General features: G+C 42.1%; 3 protein-coding genes and 1 non-coding gene across 4 annotated transcripts; 1 reads left to right on the forward strand and 3 right to left on the reverse strand.

Annotated features, from left to right (window-relative positions):
• Positions 1 to 6,086: 6,086 nt before the first annotated feature.
• LOC140366157 (EKC/KEOPS complex subunit TP53RK-like) lies at positions 6,087 to 6,994 on the reverse strand. Its single transcript, XM_072452831.1, has 2 exons — positions 6,722 to 6,994; positions 6,087 to 6,597 (listed from the first exon to the last, which is right to left on the reverse strand). The coding sequence occupies exons 1-2, from the start codon at positions 6,921 to 6,923 to the stop codon at positions 6,110 to 6,112; spliced, it is 690 nt and encodes a 229-aa protein (XP_072308932.1). The 5' UTR covers positions 6,924 to 6,994; the 3' UTR covers positions 6,087 to 6,109.
• A 1,101-nt stretch (positions 6,995 to 8,095) lies between these two features.
• On the forward strand, positions 8,096 to 10,958 carry LOC140365421 (solute carrier family 2, facilitated glucose transporter member 10-like). The gene is made up of 5 exons (XM_072451832.1): positions 8,096 to 8,310; positions 8,463 to 9,620; positions 10,042 to 10,164; positions 10,413 to 10,548; positions 10,609 to 10,958. The coding sequence occupies exons 1-5, from the start codon at positions 8,307 to 8,309 to the stop codon at positions 10,724 to 10,726; spliced, it is 1,539 nt and encodes a 512-aa protein (XP_072307933.1). The 5' UTR covers positions 8,096 to 8,306; the 3' UTR covers positions 10,727 to 10,958.
• Positions 10,959 to 11,377: 419 nt separating this feature from the next.
• On the reverse strand, positions 11,378 to 16,256 carry LOC140365422 (casein kinase II subunit alpha). The gene is made up of 12 exons (XM_072451833.1): positions 16,029 to 16,256; positions 15,844 to 15,955; positions 15,633 to 15,734; positions 15,159 to 15,209; positions 14,344 to 14,403; positions 14,175 to 14,258; positions 13,965 to 14,075; positions 13,748 to 13,849; positions 13,246 to 13,346; positions 12,995 to 13,143; positions 12,837 to 12,926; positions 11,378 to 12,698 (listed from the first exon to the last, which is right to left on the reverse strand). Exons 1-12 carry the CDS (start codon positions 16,127 to 16,129, stop codon positions 12,580 to 12,582), a joined length of 1,182 nt encoding a protein of 393 aa, XP_072307934.1. The 5' UTR covers positions 16,130 to 16,256; the 3' UTR covers positions 11,378 to 12,579.
• Positions 14,458 to 14,591, reverse strand: LOC140366497 (small nucleolar RNA SNORA57). The gene has a single exon (XR_011928044.1). It is a non-coding gene; the product is annotated as a small nucleolar RNA SNORA57 (small nucleolar RNA).
• Positions 16,257 to 20,788: the final 4,532 nt, after the last annotated feature.

Genomic DNA, 20,788 nt, shown 5'->3' on the forward strand with positions numbered 1-20,788 from the left:
CCTTTTCGTTTTACACTTATCTCAATGTGAGGCTGCGAGGATTTGCCAAACATTAACAAACATGAAGTTCTTGTCTTGATATTCAGAGGACTGAAGAGCATCCTCTAACTGTGCTCTGTGCTGATGTCTCCAAAGTTTGTGCTGCCTGGTGGTTGAGTGGTTAAGGCGGTAGCACATATGCCAAGCTCCATGTGCAGCCGAGTCTTGAGGTTGACAATTTACTGCATGTCCTCCCTTCTCTCTCATCCCCATTTCATGCTAATCTGTCCTAATAAAGCCTATTGGCCCCCAAAAAAATAGGTCTCCAAAGTTTATGTTAGTCGTATATGCAGGGCATAAACTGGTTTTGGTCTATGATCCCGAATGCTTTCTGCAGAATACACCTGAGCATACTGTCCTCACTGGCCCCTGGCCAACACACAGGTGTTCCAGACAGACTGCGATACAGGAGCTGTCACTGCCCGGGCTGCGCACGACTCCACAAGCCTATAAACAAGTGCTTTATTGTAAAATCATTCCTGTGAACGATGATTTAATACATTGTTTTGAAGGGTAGAGAGCTTGAAGTTGAGGGAAGGATTATTTGTGAAAATAGAGCAGCCTCCTTCACCTGGGACATGGGGTCCAGGGGCGAAACAATAGTTTCTAAGAGACCAGCATTATAAAGTTCGACATATATTGTGGGCTTTTATGTTAAAATTGTATTTATCCAAGAGCCATTTGCAGCGTGGCTGTTTTTGTCAGTTCCTAAATCTTTTAAATATTTAAACTTTTTCTCGATAATACTTTATTATTAAAACATAACCACTGTATTTTTGTAATGTTCATATATTTTTTTTATTTTACATAGCCGTAGTATGTTTGTATTTTTTATTTTTTTTTATTTTATTTTGATGAGCCAAAGGGGGGAAATGCCAATGGAGCAAGTTATATTCCTTAATAAAACAAAACAAAAACTTGTAAAAACATACTCGTATTTCACTGGTATTAAAGGTGCTCTATGTCACCTGCTTGTTTTCATGAAGCTTGTTTTGTGACATCATAAGTTGAAATGTTTGTGTTTTCCTGCACTTTACTGCATTTTACATCGCCAGACTCGCTCTGAGCATTTCTGTCGTCAAATCACTTCATGCTTATTGCATGTCAGAGGAGAGCTACCTTTTATTTCACCATGGTAATTCTCTCATCATTATAAAGTAATTTTTGATCTCAGTCGTATACATTATTTTAAGTCCTAAAATATAAAAGGCCAAAGCAGAGCAACTCAGGAGCATGTTTAAAGGAAATTACATGACATATAATGCATAATATGTCCAGTCTATCAAGTCAAAATGATCAAGATGAAATTCCAAATTCAAGCATTTTAAATATATTTAGTATTTTTCTATGGCCTCCCATTTCTGGTTTTAAGGTTTTCAGAATTTTAGGTTTTAAGAATTAGTATAAGAAAATAAGATAAATCTGCAAATGTAATTAGCTCGACATGAAATGCATTGTAAACAAGTCAGAAATACACTGAAACAGATTAAATAACTTTGGTCCTTTGTAAGGAAACTAAAAAACAAACAAAAAACTATTGAAATATCAGAATTCAAGTCATTTTACCTCATCCTGGTATTAACATTTTAGAGTGTATTTCCTCTTGCGCTATCACACGAGCCTCATAGGTGCAAGATTACGTATTTTTCATAAGCTATATTGGGTTATGTCCGCCGAGTTTGGAGCACTCTGTGGACCATATGTCACAATAACTGCAGCTATTTCCAAGAAAGGGCTTAACACACATTTGCTTGTAAAGTCAGAGCTTTGTGAGTTACGTGCTGTATTCTCGCAGATAAAACCAGGGCCTTGTTAGGGATGTGATGGACTTTATGGAGTCAGAAGCTTCTGAACTGGAAGCAGGTATTTAAATGTGTCTAACCCGTCCCTCGCTCTCACAATCCCTTTGGCACATCATTAGTATTCACATGTGTTCATTTTCAGGTGCAGGCTTGGCTTTACAACAGCGTTTTTTAGTGAAGTGAAGCTCATGCGGACTACCCTTAGCACAGCCAATCAGAGCACTGCTTTCAGCTCTGGCTGTGAAGACATAACATACTTTTATAATTATCTGTATATTATAATACAGACAGTGCACAGCGGTCTCATCGTTGTCTCTTTGAGAGAAAACACAAAATATACACAAAAATAAACACCAGTACCCCAGCTTTAAGGAGGCCATTCAAACATGGACATGTGCCCACAGGACTATAAACAGGGACAAAGGGACTTTTTACTCTCACACATCTGGGATTCTGTCCTAAAGAAGTCAGACTGCAGATGGCGATGTTGTCCCACCTCTGCCAGCGCCAAAACTGAAAATCAGCTGACCAGACATGAATCAAGAAGATAGCAAGTGAGAAGTCCAATTGTCACGTATGAAAAACCAGCAAACTCTGGTCTGAAAAAAAAAACTTTAAATTAAATATTGGGACTTAATAAGTAAATATGTATATAATGTTTTTCAAATTTCCTATAAGTGATATGTTCTTTTCTTCTGTATCTACCTCTGTATCTACCTGCGTTGCATCAATGAAATTTCCCCATGTGGGACAATAAAGGAATATCTTATCTTATCTTATCTTACATGCATATTGTGTACATCATTTTGTACCTTAAGTCAAAGTAACAGATATGTTGAATGGGCCATGAAAGGTCCGATACTCCACTTGACAGACAAGTCCAATTAGCCCGTCCTTTAACACAGAAGAATGCACCGTGATGCCACTGCGAATACTGTAGGTGCCATCTGCACTGAGCACTTCCATTTCAGTGCAAATCCGATAGAGATGGCTGACACTAGAGGGAAGTATGTGTGAGTCATTGTCTAGGAGCCAGCTGACAGTCAATTTTCTGGGGTAGTAGCCTCGTACATCACACAGAATCATCTTCTCGCCACGAGCAAGAGCTGCCTTCTCAGGGAGCAGCACTGATGGACGGGCTGTGGGAAAGACATGCTTATAAGCTCAAGATAATGACAAGCAAAACATGGAGTGAATGGCCGCTAGTTAACTTTTGTATGATGTAAATTGTAGGGATTTGGCGTGTAACATTATCAGTATACGTCGGTGTAATCCCTCATTCGTCCAGGCGTGTTCCATAGTAGAAAAAGCTTCAGTTGTAGTCATCTGGACTCAGTTTGAAAAATAGACGTTTCGACTCTCATCCAAGAGTCATTGTCAATAAAAGAATTTAGGTCGAGAACTCCGATATTAATACTGTTCTGTGGGCGGGTCTTACCACAGAACAGTATTAATATCGGAGTTCTCGACCTAAATTCTGTTATTGACAATGACTCTTGGATGAGAGTCGAAACGTCTATTTTTCAAACTGAGTCCAGATGACTACAACTGAAGCTTTTTCTACTATCAGTATACAGCATAAAGAGTGACATAATCTTATATTTTTGTTGTTGTATGGAGTGTTACTGCATTATAGGCAATTATGCATTTTGAACCATCTCAATTTCATGCAATAGTAAATTAATTGAATTGCATTACACTCAGATTTACTAAACAAAATGTGTCCAAAAATAGCAGAAATGTAGCATTTAGTTGAGTTAGATTGTTTCAAGTGCCATGATTGTCATTGTGGTAAATAGAGAAAAGTCTATACCTATAACCTCCAGAGTGGCAGTTCCTGTGTCCACGACAGGTGTGATGATTCGGCAGGTTCGACTATTGGTCGGATTCTCCTCTCCAGTACCTTGGAATAGACCTTACCCGGGAGGCTGAGGAGTGTGATCCCTCTGTAGTTGGAACACACCCTCCGGCCCCCCTTCTTGAACAGAGGGACCACCACCCCGGTCTGCCAGTCCAGAGGCACGGTCCCCGAACGCCACGCGATGTTGCAGAGACGTGTCAACCAAGACAGTCCTACAACATCCAGATACTTTAGGTACTCAGGGCGGATCTCATCCACCCCCGGAGCCCTGCCACCGAGGAGTTTGCGAACAACCTCAGTGACTTCAGCTTGGGTGATGGATGAGCCAGCCTCCGAGTCCCCGGTCTCTACTTCCTCTTCGGAAGACGTGACTGAGGGATTAAGGAGATCCTCAAAGTATTCCTTCCACCGTCCGACGACATCCCCAGTTGAGGTCAGCAGGCCTCCACCCGCACCGTAAACGGTGTTGGTGAGACACTGCTTCCCCCTCCTGAGGCGCCGGACGGTTTGCCAGAATTTCTTTGGTGCCGACCGATAGTCCTCCTCCATGGCCTCCCCGAACTCCTCCCAGGCCCGGGTTTTTGCCTCTGCGACAGCACGAGCCGCGGCTCGCTTGGCCTGCCGATACCCGTCGATGACCTCCGGAGACCTACAAGCCAGAGTGGCCTGATAGGCCTCCTTCTTCAGTCTGACGGCATCCCTTACTTCCGGTGTCCACCACCGGGTTCGGGGGTTGCCGCCACGACAGGCACCGGAGACCTTGCGACCACAACTCCGAGCAGCCGCATCAACAATGGAGGCGGAGAACATGGTCCACTCGGACTCAATGTCCCCAGCCTCCCCCGGGACATGGGAGAAGCTCTCCCGGAGGTGCGAGTTGAATACCCTACTGACAGAGGGCTCCACTAGACGTTCCCAACAGACCCTCACAATGCGCTTGGGTCTGCCAAGTCTGTCCGGCTTCCTCCTCCGCCAGCGGATCCAACTCACCACCAGGTGGTGATCGGTTGACAACTCTGCCCCTCTCTTCACCCGAGTGTCCAAGACACGCGGCCGGAGGTCAGATGACACGACAACAAAGTCGATCATTGACCTCCGGCCTAGGGTGTCCTGGTGCCATGTGCACTGATGGACACCCTTGTGCTTGAACATGGTGTTCGTTATGGACAATCCGTGGCTAGCACAGAAGTCCAATAACTGAACACCGCTCGGGTTCAGATCAGGGAAGCCGTTCTTCCCGATCACCCCTCTCCAGGTGTCACTGTCATTGCCCACGTGGGCGTTGAATTCCCCCAGTAGAACAACGGAGTCCCCGGTCGGTGCACTGTCCAGTACCCCTCCCAAGGACTCCAGGATGGCCGGGTACTCTGCACTGCTGTTCGGCCCGTAGGCCGCCACAAGTGAGAGACCTGTCCCCCACCCGAAGGCGGAGGGACGCGACCCTCTTGTTCACTGGGGTAAACTCCAACACGTGGCGGCTGAGCTGAGGGGCTATAAGCAAGCCCACACCAGCCCGCCGCCTCTACCCGCGGGCAACACCAGAGAAGTGGAGCGTCCAGCCCCTCTCGAGGAGATGGGTTCCAGAGCCCAAACTGTGCGTGGAGGTGAGGCCGACTATATCTAGTCGGTATCGCTCAACCTCCCGCACAAGCTCAGGCTCTTTCTCCCCCAGCGAGGTGACATTCCATGTCCCCAGAGTTAGTCTCTGTGTCTGGAGATCTGGTCGCCGAGGCCTCTGCCGTCGACTGCCGCCCAGATCTCTCTGCACCGGCCCCTTATGGATCCTCCTGCGGGTGATGGGCCCACGGGAAGGCGGCCCCACGTCGCTCTTTCGGGCTGTGCCCGGCCGGGCCAAGTCACAAGGGCTGTAACAATAATCCTAATGTGCCATTGATGTTCCACCTTTTTCATAGCATTGAAAAGAAACTGCTAAAGATCAGAATTACAGCAATAGTTAGACTTCCCACTTTTGCTCTAGGTACAGCCTTGACCTCCAAGCCCCATAGAAATATGCTTATGAACTACCGCCAATAAACAAAGATAAGCGACAAACGAGACTGGAGAGCCATCTTTACACAGCAATCATGAGGTGTAAACAATCTTAGTATTAATTTCCAACCATTGTTGTCATCTTTGAAATGTCTAAATGTCACTGCTCCTCTACACTTTTCTATTTTCTTGTGGTGAAATGCTGCATATTAATTTGGTTGGCCTGTGCATTTCAGTGCCAGGGAACCAGTGCCATTCAGCGTTAAATGCAGCAATCCTTATTACCATATGCGTGAATAATTGAGAAAGATTTTAAATTGCATTTTTGATGAAATACAAAAAACTAAACAAAGATTAATCAAACCAAAACATCTTTATTAAAAGAATGGATTCAAACTCATTAACATCGACATAGTCCTTATCCGACCATGGATCTTTTTCTCCCTTCTAACCGCACCTCATCCAGCTTCTTAATGACGGGCTCAGACTTCTTGGAAGCTTTGGTGTAGCTTCTGAGCAGCTTCTCAAACAGCACTTCAGTGTTGGGATGTGTGCTGAGGAAATCTTTCTCCAGAACATAGAGATCTACCTCTTTGTCCTCAGCAAGAGCAGAGATATAACTCAGGCCAAAGTCTATTAGCAGCAGGTGTTGCTCTGCTCCATCTGAGGTGTGTTTATGGAGCATGTTGGATGTAGTCAGGTTTCCATGGATCAGGTCCTCATCATGCATTTGAGCCAATATCTGGCCTATTCTTTCAGCCAGCCACTCGAGCTGCTGCTGTTCCTCAGGCTGCTGCTGTACAGAGACAATGTGGTCCCTAACGGTGCAGGAATCTACTATTTCCTCCCAGTAAATACAGTGAGTGCGGTGATCCACAAAATATACAGCAGGGGCAGGGATTCCTGGAAAAGACAGGAAAAACATCGAAATGTACTACAACGTCTCACTCTTTTTTTAAACAAAATATAAACAAGAAACAATCATTTATGTCTGAATCCCGTTTAAAATAAAATCCAAACATGGTTTCCTCAGCCAGTGCTCGCAGTATAGCGCGTAACTCCTGCACGGTCCTGCGGGGCGTCGGTTTCTCGTCAAGCGCTGGATGTCGGTATCGCTTTGAAAAGCGCTCTTTAACGATGACCGGTTTACCAAGAAAGCGTGAGCGGTAAAGGCGGGCTTCTGCCCCCTGTTTCAGCCACTCTGACTTCACCAGAAGCTCCCCAACCTCCATCCTCAATGCTCTGCTCCAGAGACATGTTTACTTCCGCTTTGCGAGATCACGTGTTGTTGACTTCCTCTTGATGAATCCATGTCTAAAGGGCGACACCTGCTGATGAGAATTAGAAATAACAGCACAATTGGATAGGTTTGACGTATAGAGCGTATTTATAGCCATCATAGCCACGCTGGTTTCATTTTGAGCTACACTTATTTTAATAATTGTCTGAACTATACGTTTTAGCCTACGTTGTACCCTCACTTTGAGAGGAGGTCTGGGCCGTCCTTCATGGTCCTCCCCCAAGAAAATGCAATGCATTCTTGTGAATCATTGCTTTTAGTAAAAGACTATTGCTAAAGGGCTATATTTTACATATACAAAAACCCGTTCTAAAAGCAGTTTCTGCTGTGTTTACACAAGGACTGTATGTCGACCTCTAGCTGCTGTTCAAAACTTTCTCTAAAGTTTCCCCGTCCCGCCCGGCGCCACGTCGCTCAGTCCTCTCCCGCGGTGCTGGCATCGGCTGGCATCAAGTGCCCTGGCATCAACTGCCCTGGCATCAACTGCTCTGGCATCAAGTGCAGCACATGCGATTAGACTTTGTAAATATGTGCTCGTGACCAAACAATGAAAGACTGTCCGGAGCAGCCCATGTGTGATCACCTCTGCTAAGTCCAGTACAAGGTAGGCTGCTTGTGTGCATGACAACCATAGTGTAGTTTAAAAAGTATAGTTTAGCCCAACACATTATGCTTTCAAAAGGGGCATGGAATTGAAACACGAGATGGGATGCTGCTTGTTAATCGTGCTCCTTTGTGCGTATTGTTATTCTTCACAGTTCTGCCTGCTCCTTGTCAAAGCACGTACCTAGTTTCTCTCGAATACATCTGTGTCTTCTTTATTCTAAAGAAAGCCTTTAAAGTTGCAAATATTCTGCTAAAATAGCAAATACTTAATATTATTCAACCAAACCGCAGTAGCCTGCTCTAGAAACTCTTGGTTCCTGTTGTTAACGACCAGGTTACCAGATGAGTAGCCTTTAAAAATATAATTTGGGATGTTACGACAAAAAGCTCGTTGGTAGTAGTTTGCTGTGAACCTTTACATATTAGAGCAGTGTTTAAGAAGACTATAATACATTATTTATCCTGTCGACACAAATGTATTTTGGAGGATGTTCTCTCTTTTCTGGTTTCTGTGTTTGATTGGGCTCAGTTCAAATGGAGTCTAAATTAAATCATTGCTATTAACAAGGCGATCCCCATGGCAACACAACCACAACAGCTGATTGCGGACATCTCAGCTCTTTGTGAACAGGACATTTTCTGATGTGTACTTCCTTCAGCTTTTGTAGATCCTGTCCTCACTGACAACTTCTCATGACCAGAACAAAATATGGGTAAGTCTTGTTTTATTAGGCTGTAGCTTAAATGCCATTGCTTTATATGATTTGACATATTAAGGCTACACATTTTTTTTTTGGCTATAACGCATTTGGAACCCGATACAAATATTTTGTCTTTTCCCACAAATATTTCCTACCTCTTGCAGGTCACTGTAACCTCCTACTGCCCTGCCTGGTGTCCATTGGAGGTGGGCTGGTGTTCGGGTATGAGCTGGCCATCATCTCTGGCGCTCTGTTGCAGCTCCGGGTGGACTTTGCGCTGTCCTGTGTGCAGCAGGAGGTTCTGGTCAGCGCCTTACTAGTCGGAGCCCTGTTGGCGTCAGTGGTGGGGGGCTCTCTGATTGACTGGCATGGTCGTCGCAAATCCATCCTATTCAGCAGTGGTCTGACGCTGGCTGGGACCGTCCTGCTCCTCATCACTTCGTACCCTGCCCTGGTAGTGGGGCGGGCCACTGTGGGCTTTGCCATGTGTATCTCCTCTATGTCCTGCTGCATATTTGTGTCTGAGCTGGTGCGGCCGGAGCGCAGGGGCCTTATAGTGAGCCTGTACGAAGTGGGGATCACTGTGGGGATTTTAGCAGCTTATGCCGTTAACTACATGATGGCTGACACCCCAGACGGTTGGAAATGGATGTTTGGTGTGGCTGCAGTGCCCACTGTGGTTCAACTGGTCACCTTATGGTATCTTCCTTCAAACACTCAGACCAACCATGCTCATAAACACCTTTTTAACCAGATGAAGAATCAGGAGACCACCTACAACTGCCTGTCTCTTTTCCACACAAAGGACAACATGAGAACGAGGACTATGATTGGCCTGGCACTTGTGCTGTTCCAACAGTTCTCAGGACAGCCCAATGTTCTGCTCTATGCCTCCACCATCTTCTACGAATTGGGGTTCCACAGCCACACAGCAGCAGTCCTGGCCTCGGTTGGCTTGGGGCTGGTCAAAGTCCTATCCACACTGTTCTCCATGACACTGACAGACAGAGTTGGGCGTCGACCTCTGCTGATTGGCGGGTGCTTTTTCATGGCTGTTAGTTTGATTATGATCGGACTTCTTTCTACGCAAACTCATGTTGAAGAGATGTCCTGTATTACAAAAGATGTAGTTTCAAATAGTAACATGACAAGGACACATGAACCGCAAATAACTGTTGAGTATTTGAATGAAACTATGATAAATGGTGGAACAGAAGTAAAGCCTTCTGTTGCATCACCCTTGAATACTCCAGCTGCAAAATGGGTTATTCTCCTGAGTCTAATGGCAGCCGTCAGCGCGTACTCGGTGGGATTTGGACCAAGTGGGTATTCATTGCATCATTTTGCCATGTAATACTATTTTCTTAGAATTCCACTTACCAATAAAGTTGAGGCTGTTTAGCTGTACATTAGGTCAATCCTAGCTACAATGTGAAAATGTCTTTAATTTTGTACTGAATGTTTTACAGAACAAAGTTATATACAGTAATCATCACAAAGGCATAAGCCTCACTGACATTTTTTGTGACCAGATAAGCAGGCAGTGTTATTTAGAAACAGGAACTTGAACAGAGCCACTTTATCAGATCATCCTAAGTGAAAGAATGTGCGCTGAAATTGCAGACAGGAACATTAGATCTTTCTTAAGTGACTCACTTCTATTTCCTGATGAACCAGCTTTTGATACAAAAGGCTCACAAATGTAAGCCAAGCCAAATACTGAACCTTTCTGTCTGCCTACAGTGACGTGGCTGCTCCTCAGTGAGATATTTCCCACAGAGGTTAGAGGCCGGGCATTCGCCTTTACCAACTGCTTCAACTGGTCTGCCCACCTCCTGGTTACATTCACATTTTTAAATATAATTGGTAAGAAGTTTATACATTCTATACATGTGGAATTTCAACATGCAGCACTTCACCTGTTTCTATTCAGAATCAAAAAGCTTTATTGTCAGTGAACAAAATTCACAAACTAGGAACTTGCATCAACAGTAAGACAGTATCATTCAATTGGTGTTAAAATACAATTGAGAGATAGCGTTACAAATTTTGATTTGAATTTTAATATTCTGCTGGACCTGTTGACTGATAAATGGCATGTTTTTATTCCGAAGATAACATAGGGCTCCCAAGACTCTTTGTGCTGTATGGGACAATAGCAGCAGTTGCTGCTGTCATCTTATGCAAGATACTTCCTGAGACTAAAGGTAAATCGTTGGAGGAAATAGACCAAGAGCTGCGTCTAAACCGGTAAGAAATTATATCTAGTCAAATTCTTAAGACATGGATTAATGTCAAGTTGTTTTGTAGGTTTTACCAGAATGAAGACTGCTGTGGTTTCCTGAGCAGGAGGAATAGTGCACCACAATATCACAAGGTGCACTGTCAAGACATTGGATTGCCAGTGGCTCTAGAAGGACAACACTAATCTGCCCAATATTTGAATGATATGTGAAAGCACTGACATGATTTGGGTTTCTGGGAAGTCTGTCAGAAGCAGTGGTTGGCTACTGTGATACACAGGGACCAATGTTAAGTTCTAATTGTTGCAAAAGGGTTGTAACAAATGAATGTTTCTCAAAACCAAATATTGAAAGTGTAGGTATCGAACAAGGAGTAAATATACTCATGTGGCATTAACCAAAGTGCCCGAGTGGCAGCCAGTCACAGCAAGAGCCGCTAAACTGGTGGTCACACAATTGACGGGATTGAAGACGTTAATCAGTGAGGGACAGGTGGACACTGGACCTAGTCATCATAGACACGCCTGCTCACCCACTCAATGGAAAATAGAGCAGAAGAGCTCATTCTCCAACAACTCATATTTTACGTTTACTATATTTTATTTGATAAAATATCTGTATATTTATGTCTTGGACAAGTCTTTTGCTATATTTTTTTTTACCATTAATGTGTCCAAATAATGTTCTTTGTGGATCAATAAAGTTTGCATATTTAAGTTACTGTACTACCTTTGCCAAAAAAACAAAAACAAAAAAACACTTCCTACAGATCGACACTCTTTGTTAAGCATTTAAGTGTGTATTCTGGATCCTGGGAGAAAATGCTTAAACAATAACTGATAAATAAAACATTTATTTACAGTTTTAAACTTGTTCTTCACATACACACCAAGACTTCCATACTCACTTTTAAGCATAGATGTATTGTTCTGCATTATATGCCATTTCACACTTTAAAAAATACCAGTATATGTACAGTACAGCTTTCACTTTGTGGCACTGATCAAAAGGGTTTTACATTTGTCTCTTGCTTAACATCAACACAACTTAATTCATGATAAGTCAGAATCAAAAAGGCTTTCAAAAGGTTTGTAGATTTATGAAGCCCTTTTCGTCAAGCTGTATGGAAGGTTTGAGGTTGATAGTGCGAGTCTAGAAAAATCATGTCTACTATATTACAAAATGTAGATTAGGTTTATTAAATTAAATCCCAATTTTTGCTAAGGGTTTATGGTTCAAAAACAGTCTATTTTATTGCATTGGTTTAACACCTGAAGTGTTTTATCCCCCAGTGTTCTCATTATCAACCATTTGTGCATTTATGTTGATTACTCTTTAAGATTGCGTCATAACAGCACTGTAATTGAGACAAACACCTGGAGAATATGTAAACTTCAATTGATGAGCTGTAAGCTTTTAGTGATACTATAAATTTAACAGACAATGTAGTTCCTTTTAGTACAAACAAGGCGTACTGGGCGTATATTACAATATGCTGATTCATTGCAGAATAGTAGCTGATGTCCTAAAATGAAACCGTTTGTGTGCAACTCAAAGCAAGGTCAGTCTGTTATTCCAAAGAATAAACCTTTGGTAATACTGAAGCCAACTCACATCACATAAAGCTGCATGTGTTGTTAAGTAGTCACATCTGTTTAGGGTTGGGAAGAATATAGTTTAAAAAAACAAACAATATAATGTCATACTAACCTATGCCCTTGATTTGGTTCTTATGGGTAGTAAAATGTAAGTCCTCTCAGGAATAGGGTTCTTTCACAGACCAGACTGGGCACAAACCACCCATATTCCCAAGTATTCCCAAGCTGTGCAACTGAGGGAACGCGTATTTAACAGTGTACATTCATGTCCATTTCAGGCAGCAGTCCTGAAGCCAGAGGAAGCCCCAACAGCCCTCTTTGTGGTCCAGCCAATAGGTTGGGTAGAGAGCAGCTACAGCAGACACATACGCCATTTAGTCTCACAATTGAGGCTGGATGGCGGTGGGAAGTGGCAGGGCAGCCCTTTTGAGTCTGGGAGGTCACTGAGGGAGCCCTGCCACAGCGGGCACTTGGGTGCTCAGGGCGTTAGTGGCAGAAGACAGGACAGGCGAGCCACTCAGGGGTCCCAAGGCAGTGGATGCAGGCAAGGCAGAGATTCCTGAGCGAGAACAGCAACAAACAATGGTAAGACTAAACTTTTGAACTCCACACAACAAAATATTAGGTTGTTTCACATAAGCCAAAATACCAAGTATAAATTATCATAGACCATTATATGTGGTTACCATAGACTGACCTGTGATCATGCTGGCTGTACTGACAGCAGGATTCCCAATGAGCTGGTTGGCTGATCCAACCACACGAGTCTGCTCTTTCACAACATTAACTGCAGAGAGGAAAGAGTGCATTCAGAACAAGTCAATGTGTTGATATGAAATGGGTATAAGTGCTTACAGAAGTAGGGGTGGTCCATGGCTTCCCGGGCTGTTAGTCGAGCCTGGTGGTCATAGCGCAGCAACTTGTCCAGGAAATCCAACGCCTCTGGGGTCACCAAGTGCTGGTTTTCACTGTGGACAAAGCGCTCCCATCGCTTACGAGAATGTCTGCAAGGACCAACAAGGCAGATCACATTAAATCCACTGGCCCATATGTTTATACTTTTATCCGGCCAATATTTGAAGTTAGGAGCCTTTAACACTACTTGCCTTCCCAGAATGTCATTAAATCGGGGCTCGAGCTCAATGTTGTACTTGTCAATATAATCATAGAGGTCCTCTGTCCCAAGAACTTTTGCTATTCTTACCAACTGTAAGAAAAGTTTTCAGGAGTTCACATGAAGCATAAAAATGGGATGAACGTGTTTACAGGTTCTGGCAGACTATGAAAACTGCACACATTACAATAAGTACACACACTAGAGAATTTCAACAAACTATTTTTTCTAGGGATGGGAAATACATCTGTATAGGTAGAAAAATATCCCTATTTTCTTACTTCTTTACCTCCATACAGAACTTCCTCTAAAATTTCACAGTAAAGTCAGCAAGGGTATGAAATTTCCCCATGTGTGGACAAATAAAGGCACATCTTATCTTAAAGCAGTACTAGAACAAAATAGTGTAGCTCCCTCCTCATGAGTGCTCATTTGACATCTTGTCTGAATTTAATGTTGGATGGCCAATAACAATGAGTGTACAAAAAAGGTACCTGGTCATAATTGTCATGACCATGGAAAAAGGGCTCTTTTCTGAAGATCATGCTGGCCAACATACAACCCAAACTCCACATGTCCAGACTGTAGTCGTACATCTGAAACAGAACATAGTAAAGACGATATTTTATGCAAAAAACAAACAAGGGGCAGCCCAAAGACATTTGACCAGAGACAGTCCCACATCAAAAAGCAGGGCAACGCAATAAATACCTGGTAGTCAACTAGGAGTTCGGGCCCTTTAAAATAGCGGGAGGCAACTCTAACGTTGTACTCTTGTCCCGGATGGTAAAACTCTGCCAGACCCCAGTCAATAAGGCGCAACTGAAAGCGCGCACACACACACGTCACTCAAATATATCATCAAGATGTAAGCACGGAAAGAGGTGTCCATCTCCACACTTGAAAGACTTCGTAATTTACCTTTCGGTGTTCATGATCAATCATTACGTTATGTGGCTTTACATCTCTGTGCATGATTCCCATGCTGTGACAGTAGTCCAAGGCCTACAGAAATGGTAAGCATAAAATAGTTTAATATTTGATCCAGTCAAGTAAGTTCTAATCATTCAGGAGAGGGATAAAGACTTACTTTGAGAATCTCATACATGTAAAATCGGATGTCATAATCTGTCAACGTCTGGTACAGTTGCTAAAGACAAATGGGTAATTAACAGTTAAGAAACTTGTTTAACCATATTCACAGAACTGTCCCAGTGATTGAGGATAGAATCAGAATACATGACATTCTGACACCGAAGACATAGCACTGGATTATAATGTCCCTCCATCACATACACACATGTGCACAGATTACCACAGGTATGCCAAGAAAGGAGGTAGGATCTAGAGACCTGCAACGGACAGGATTTCCCACAGGAGCCGGACAAATGCCTCAGGATCGGGTGGGATTGACGTGTCCTTGGACGGGGGAGTGCGCAAGTTTGCGCGTGCGAGCAAGCTTGCTGCGCCGGAGAAGGGCAGGTGAGAACAGACGGGAGGAGGAGAGCGAGCGTCAGGGGACGTTTTATTACATGGCAACGCTTTGAACCATGCAAGTAAAACTGCCCAACACCAGTGAATGAACTAACTTCACGAATGAGTGCGCCGAGTGCATTAGAATAGTTAATTATAATATCCCAGTGATAAAAGTGAGGCTTTATTAGAGATATAGGCCATCTCGGCACACTGCTGCTTGCATTTGAGGCTGGGCCTGTAGCTGCCTTTAAAAAAAAAAAAAAACAACATTTTAAATCTGAGGACCCACAGGGATCTCTTGGGTGGGCAGAGACTGAGTGGCACTCAAGACCGGGCAGAAAAACTTGGGGATCGGGAATGAGAATCAGTCCAGAGCAAGTCTCTAGTTGGATCATTTGACAGTAATTTGTATATAATCAAATAGCTTACCTTGAAGTCTGTGTTATTTACATGTTCAAAAACCAAAGCTGGGGTTCGTGACTGAAAAACAACAAATGTCTCTTTATGGAACTCAATGCAACCCATTGTAGGTCTAAGTTAAGCATAACTCAACAAAAAAATGCAAAATGATTAACTAGGCATACTAAAATGGGATTGTAAAATGACTTGCTACCACTAATCTACTGCTGCCTTGGAAACTACCTGGTTGGTGCTGGAGGAGGGAGAGCCACTGATTTTTCTTTTAAGATTTAGAATATCCTAATGCTTTTACTCACAGATATATATTTACCAAGCCAATGTGAAATGGAAAAGCTGGTACAGGTGGTTGGCTCACTACCCTATTGTACAGCACAGTAAACTTTTTTTTAAATGCTTAATGATCAACTGAGATACACATTGAAAATGAAAGTAACATACTCAAGTAAAGAATAAAATGTATGAATATATGAAGCCAGTACTTACAACAGGATCTTTTACAATATCAATGAGGGATATTATGTTAGGGCCTCCTCGTAGGTTTTCCAAAATCTTGATCTCTCGTTTGATTTTCTTTTTCTTCACTGGCTGCAGAAGCACATGATAATATTAATTAAAATATGAAAAACTCAATGCAATTTGTGGATGTTTGGAAAATCCTAAAAGTCTTTAGTTCTTAGAAACCGATGTATGTTACCTTTAATATCTTCACCACCACCTTCTCATTGTTAGTGATGTTAATAGCCTCAAATACTTCACTGTATTTGCCGCGACCAAGTTTGCGCACCAGCTGAAAGTCATCCTGGTTTCTGTACAATACACAGGCAGTTTTTTTACCCTTTAATAGAATTACTTATCTTCAAAATATTGTCATTTACTTACCCCCATTCAACCACATGTGATTCGTAGTCCCAGTACTCCCTGGGCCGGTGAGTGTTAACCTCTGTGTACACTCGAGCCCGGCTTGGCACGGGTCCTGACATGTCCGACAGCTTGGCAGAGGTGATGTAGCAGTTAAAAGGCGAGAGGGACAATGCGATGAGGAGGATTTCCAACTGAAGAGTGGGCTTGGAGAGACCTCACAGAGAGAACCACGTGGGGATAAAGGTTGTGGTACTGGAATTGATACAAACAATTGTGTGCATCAAAATAGGGCAGTTGGAAGGTACTTGAGTGTATTTGAGTGTAATCAAGACAAGTTAAACTACGTGCATAACAATGTGTAGCATTAAAAAAGGTGAATTATTATGTGCTCTGGTCCAAAAGCCTTAGATTTGTCTATCATTATGACTGCGTGGTCTTGCCACGCATTAGCATTTTGTGCCACTTTAGGTAGCGTAGGTTAGAATTTCTAGTATTTAGAAAGTGTCAGGACATTTATTTGACAGTTTTGATTATTTTACTGGTCGTCAGATAGTTGTTCCACAATTTCTCAAAGTTTAACAACGGATACAATATTACTTTAACCACAATCCGGTTTTATATAACTAGATCTGATAATAGTAAGTGCCATAAAATATATTTTCCACGTGCTGGAGAGCGCACATCTAGACCAACAATAGTGAGCCATTTGATTACATACTTAATAACTTTACACGCGTGAATAAGCTGTGATTGTGCCTGGGCCGTGCAGAGCTAACTTAGCTGCTATAGATTAGTGTCTCGGGTTGAAGGATGATTTGCATCAATATCTATAGATTCAGAGGAATTTCCACCAGTCAAATACGTGAAACAATACTCACCCCTTTATAAAGCGAGGGGATGAGATCCCCCCAAACCAGACATTTGGGTAAATTGGGCAGCGCACCTTTCCTGCTAACTCGCCGGTGTGTGATTACTGCTGTATCAGAGACAACATGGCCGCCCACCACAGCAGCACGAGGACGGGAGCCGCAGAGCAACAGTTGCGCGTTTGGGCGCTTTTTGAACGCTGCTGTGTCTGTCTCATGTCTGTCTATGACCATAAGTCTCTGTGTAGACCTGACCATAAGTCTCTGTGTAGACCAGGCCATACCAAACTTTATATATATATATACCAAGGGCCGAATACGGAGCAGAGGGCCGCAGGGACATTAAGTGAATTATTCCTATTTTGACGTAGTTTTGACAGAGCCTACACACGAAATAAAAAGAGGTTGTAATCAAAGGCGTGGTCTGTCCTGTCTCAGCAGGGACCATGGGTCCAAACCATTAAAACAATTACAGTGACCATGGGTCCAAACCATTAAAACCATTACAGGGACCATGGGTCCAAACCATTAAAACCATTACAGGGACCATGGGTCCAAACCATTAAAACAATTACAGGGACCATGGGTCCAAACCATTAAAACCATTACAGGGACCATGGGTCACCCATGTACATGTACGTGGTCTGTATGTCAGAATCAGATTTATTGCCATAGTCACAGAACAGAATTCACAGACTAGGAACTTGCTTTGGCGATTCGGTGCAATAGGGACAAGAGTCAATTTTTCAAAATCTTTTATTGTTGTAATTTTTCTCCAAAATTGTTGATAGATGTTTATGGAAGACTATATCTAAGCGATTCCGTTTGCCATTTAAATGGATAGGTCTTTCTAAAGGTCAAAGGTGGTTGCCAGAATGAAATAATTTCTTTTTTTTATATCTAATTTTCATCCTGACATTAGACCAATTTATTCACATTGGGAAAATAAATTTCTGGTCTGGTCAAATATAATAGAACATCATCTGCGTAGCATACAATTTTATGTTCCATCCTATCAATTGTAACATCGTCAATTGTTTTTGATGGTCTAATATAATGGCCCGATGGTTCCAAGTACAAAGCAAACAACAGACCTCTTTCAATGGATCTGTCAGATGACCATTGATTTTAATGCTTGATGGCTCATCATAAAGAACCCCAATAGTCTTTATTATAATTAAGTCCATTTAAAATTTGTTCTGCACTTTACATAAATAAGGCCAGCTAACAGAATGAAAAGCTTTCTCAGTGTCCAGACTTATTAGTTACAATTAGTTTTGTTTTATTGTTTTTGTATGGTTAATTATGTGTAAAGCCTGTCTTTTGTTAATAAATCCTGATCATTGTGAATAAAATTTGAGAGCATTTGTACCATTCATTTGGACATAGGGTTATATATTGAGGTGTATATACGATACTCCACATTCAGAATAGAAATGGGTCTAAATGAGGCACAATCGAGTTGGCCCTTCCCCTCTTTAGGTATATGAGGGCTTCTTTCCAACCAGGAGCTTTTTTAAGTGGCCATTTAAAATTGTTAAGAGCAAAGGAATAAGTGTTTCTTTTAGGGCTTTTACTCCCGGAGATTCATTGTTCTTTGGTCTCTGGATTGTGCCTGTTATTTCAGCTGCAAAATGCTCTTCTGTCATAACAGGCAAATTGAGGGTTCCCAGAAAAGAATTTATTTCTTCTTCTTTTATTGCCCGAGATTTTAGAGAAAAGTTGTTTATAGAAGGATTCAAATGCTGATTGATATTATTCTTGTTTGGCTAAAATTGCATTACTTTGCCTGTCCCATAATGGTTCCTTCAGCTTGTTGTTTTCTAAGTTTCCAGGCAAATAATTGAGCCAATTTTTATCCACTCTCATAATATCATTGTTTGGTATTAAGAGCATTTTCCTTAGTATTTCCTGTCAGGTCAGGTAATCAATTTCTCTTCTCTTTTTAATATTCCTGTAGCATTTGAGGATTCATCTTCTTTTTTTCTTGCAGGTAATTTCCATTTTTTCCCTTTTGTTTATTTTTTGCTGAGGCAATGGCTATAATTTTTCCTCTTCAATCTGCTTTAGCAGTTTAGACAATAGGTGGATGAGAGACAATCTAAAAACAAATATGGAAATCATATTGTATGTTTTTTATATAATTTATTTGTATGTTATTGCTGCAATTAATATGGTTCATAAATCGTACAGACAGTTTGAAGTTATTTGAAGACCATTGTATTTTAATAATTAAAATATGTTTTGGCCTTCAGTGAAACACACAACCTCTGACTTTCAAGTCAGCGCCATGTCAGGTGAGCTAATCCCACAGTGTTTGTATGACTGTTGAATTTCAAGTCCATGCAATAGCTACAAAATGTCAGCATTCTAAACATGGGCAACAACCAAAATATAATTTCCTTATATTTTCACTGACATTTTTACATTGTCCGTTGTGTGTGATTACATTGTAATCACACACAACGGTCTCAAACAACGGACTCTGTATACCAAAGGCACTGGCCGATAGCTGTGAGCATAATTATCAGCCTCAAACACCTGAATAATGTTACATTACACAGGACAAATAAGAGTTTTCTGCAATGTAAAATGTTTAGTTTTTTGTAATTAACACTTTTAAGTCAATAATTAACCACACAATTAAATAACATTAATCTAGAGATAGTTATATGAATCATGTGTTTCCTTAAAAGCATTACAACAAATTAGTTGACAACTATGTTTGACAACTTTTTTAGCCATAATAAATAGTGACCACCAAGTCGTGGTTGGCCAGTCTTTCCTGTTAGGCCACTGATTTGGCCACTTTTGGCGCCCCCTGGAGGCGGCTAATACTGTGGTCAACAGAGTGGTTGACCACTGTATTGGGGGCAGTAGGGGCGTCCTATGATTGACATGTGAATGAACTACTCGGCTGTCCACGACACGAGGAAATGAGACTCAGACTTGACGCTAAAAAAATCCTCAGAGAACTCAGCGTCTCTCCCTCTAGGCCTGTTCACTAGTCTATGCAAGCCCTGTCCGAGGCATTTTGTCTTCTGGTCTGTGTGGCTAATGGTCTCTGTGGTTTCTCTCCATAACTGGAGGTCCGTAGTCTGATTTTCATTGCCATTCGCCAAGAGACGGTTTAGAGACAACTCTGCCCTCTGGTCCACCTGTTGTTTATTTCAGTAAACCAAATCTGAAACTCTTCTGCAACCATCTCAGCTACTGAACTGATCAATGTTCTCTCAATGCTAGCCTGAGTACAAAACCAGACTGTAATGCATAATCAAATCTCCATTTTGGGAAGCAACGCTGTCCTGACGCCTTGCCTAAACTAGAAAACTGACCATTGAATAATGAATCATTGCTATTACAGACTGGCCCATCTATAATGTTTTGTACCTTGTTTGTTCACTGTCGGCTGCTACTACACTCAGCAGCTGTGTTTGTGTAGACGCTGCAGGGGGCTGTTAGTTGTGATGGATCTCTACCCCACATCTGCATTGACACGCCACACAAGACAAGACACCAAAGTCACCCTTGTGCACCTGATCACACAATGTTTGATTTGTTGAGGCTTATATGTTTGCCTATGCATGATTATATTGTACAATTAAGTGATGTGTTGTTGATGGGTCAAATGTAGGTTTTATTTTCTTACATTTCACAGCTGGCTGAATAAAGTTTGTAAAATGTGCTTTGGTAGCATGAGATGAAATCCACAATGACAAAAATAAATTCACTTTTTATTGTAGATTTGAGAACAAAGGCATATCCCTACATCCACACCACAACATTCTCTCTTTTTAGTCACACAGGTATTGTACATTGTTATTGCAACCAACGAGAAACGTTTTCTGAAGCCTGGTCATGCTTTACTATTCATCTGCATTGATTTATTTTGGTTTGGTCAGTTGGAGATGG

Source organism: Eucyclogobius newberryi, unplaced genomic scaffold (assembly GCF_026437365.1).
Source record: "Eucyclogobius newberryi isolate DKJ021-1_F unplaced genomic scaffold, fEucNew1.0.hap1 SCAF_19, whole genome shotgun sequence".
Taxonomy (NCBI): Eukaryota; Metazoa; Chordata; class Actinopteri; order Gobiiformes; family Gobiidae; genus Eucyclogobius; species Eucyclogobius newberryi.

Bases quoted from the DNA above. Each gene is read 5' to 3' on its own strand.
- LOC140366157 (XM_072452831.1), bottom strand. From the start codon at position 6,923: ATGGAGGTTGGGGAGCTTCTGGTGAAGTCAGAGTGGCTGAAACAGGGG. The intron at 6,598-6,721 runs AGGAAACCATGT...TCCTGTCTTTTC, and splicing joins TATACTGCGAGCACTGGCTG to CAGGAATCCCTGCCCCTGCT.
- LOC140365421 (XM_072451832.1), top strand. The intron at 9,621-10,041 runs GTGGGTATTCAT...GTCTGCCTACAG, and splicing joins CTCGGTGGGATTTGGACCAA to TGACGTGGCTGCTCCTCAGT. The intron at 10,165-10,412 runs GTAAGAAGTTTA...TTTATTCCGAAG, and splicing joins CACATTTTTAAATATAATTG to ATAACATAGGGCTCCCAAGA.
- LOC140365422 (XM_072451833.1), bottom strand. From the start codon at position 16,129: ATGTCAGGACCCGTGCCAAGCCGGGCTCGAGTGTACACAGAGGTTAAC. The intron at 15,735-15,843 runs GTAACATACATC...GTGCTTCTGCAG, and splicing joins TGGTGGTGAAGATATTAAAG to CCAGTGAAGAAAAAGAAAAT. The intron at 14,076-14,174 runs GTAAATTACGAA...GCGCGCTTTCAG, and splicing joins TTGATCATGAACACCGAAAG to TTGCGCCTTATTGACTGGGG.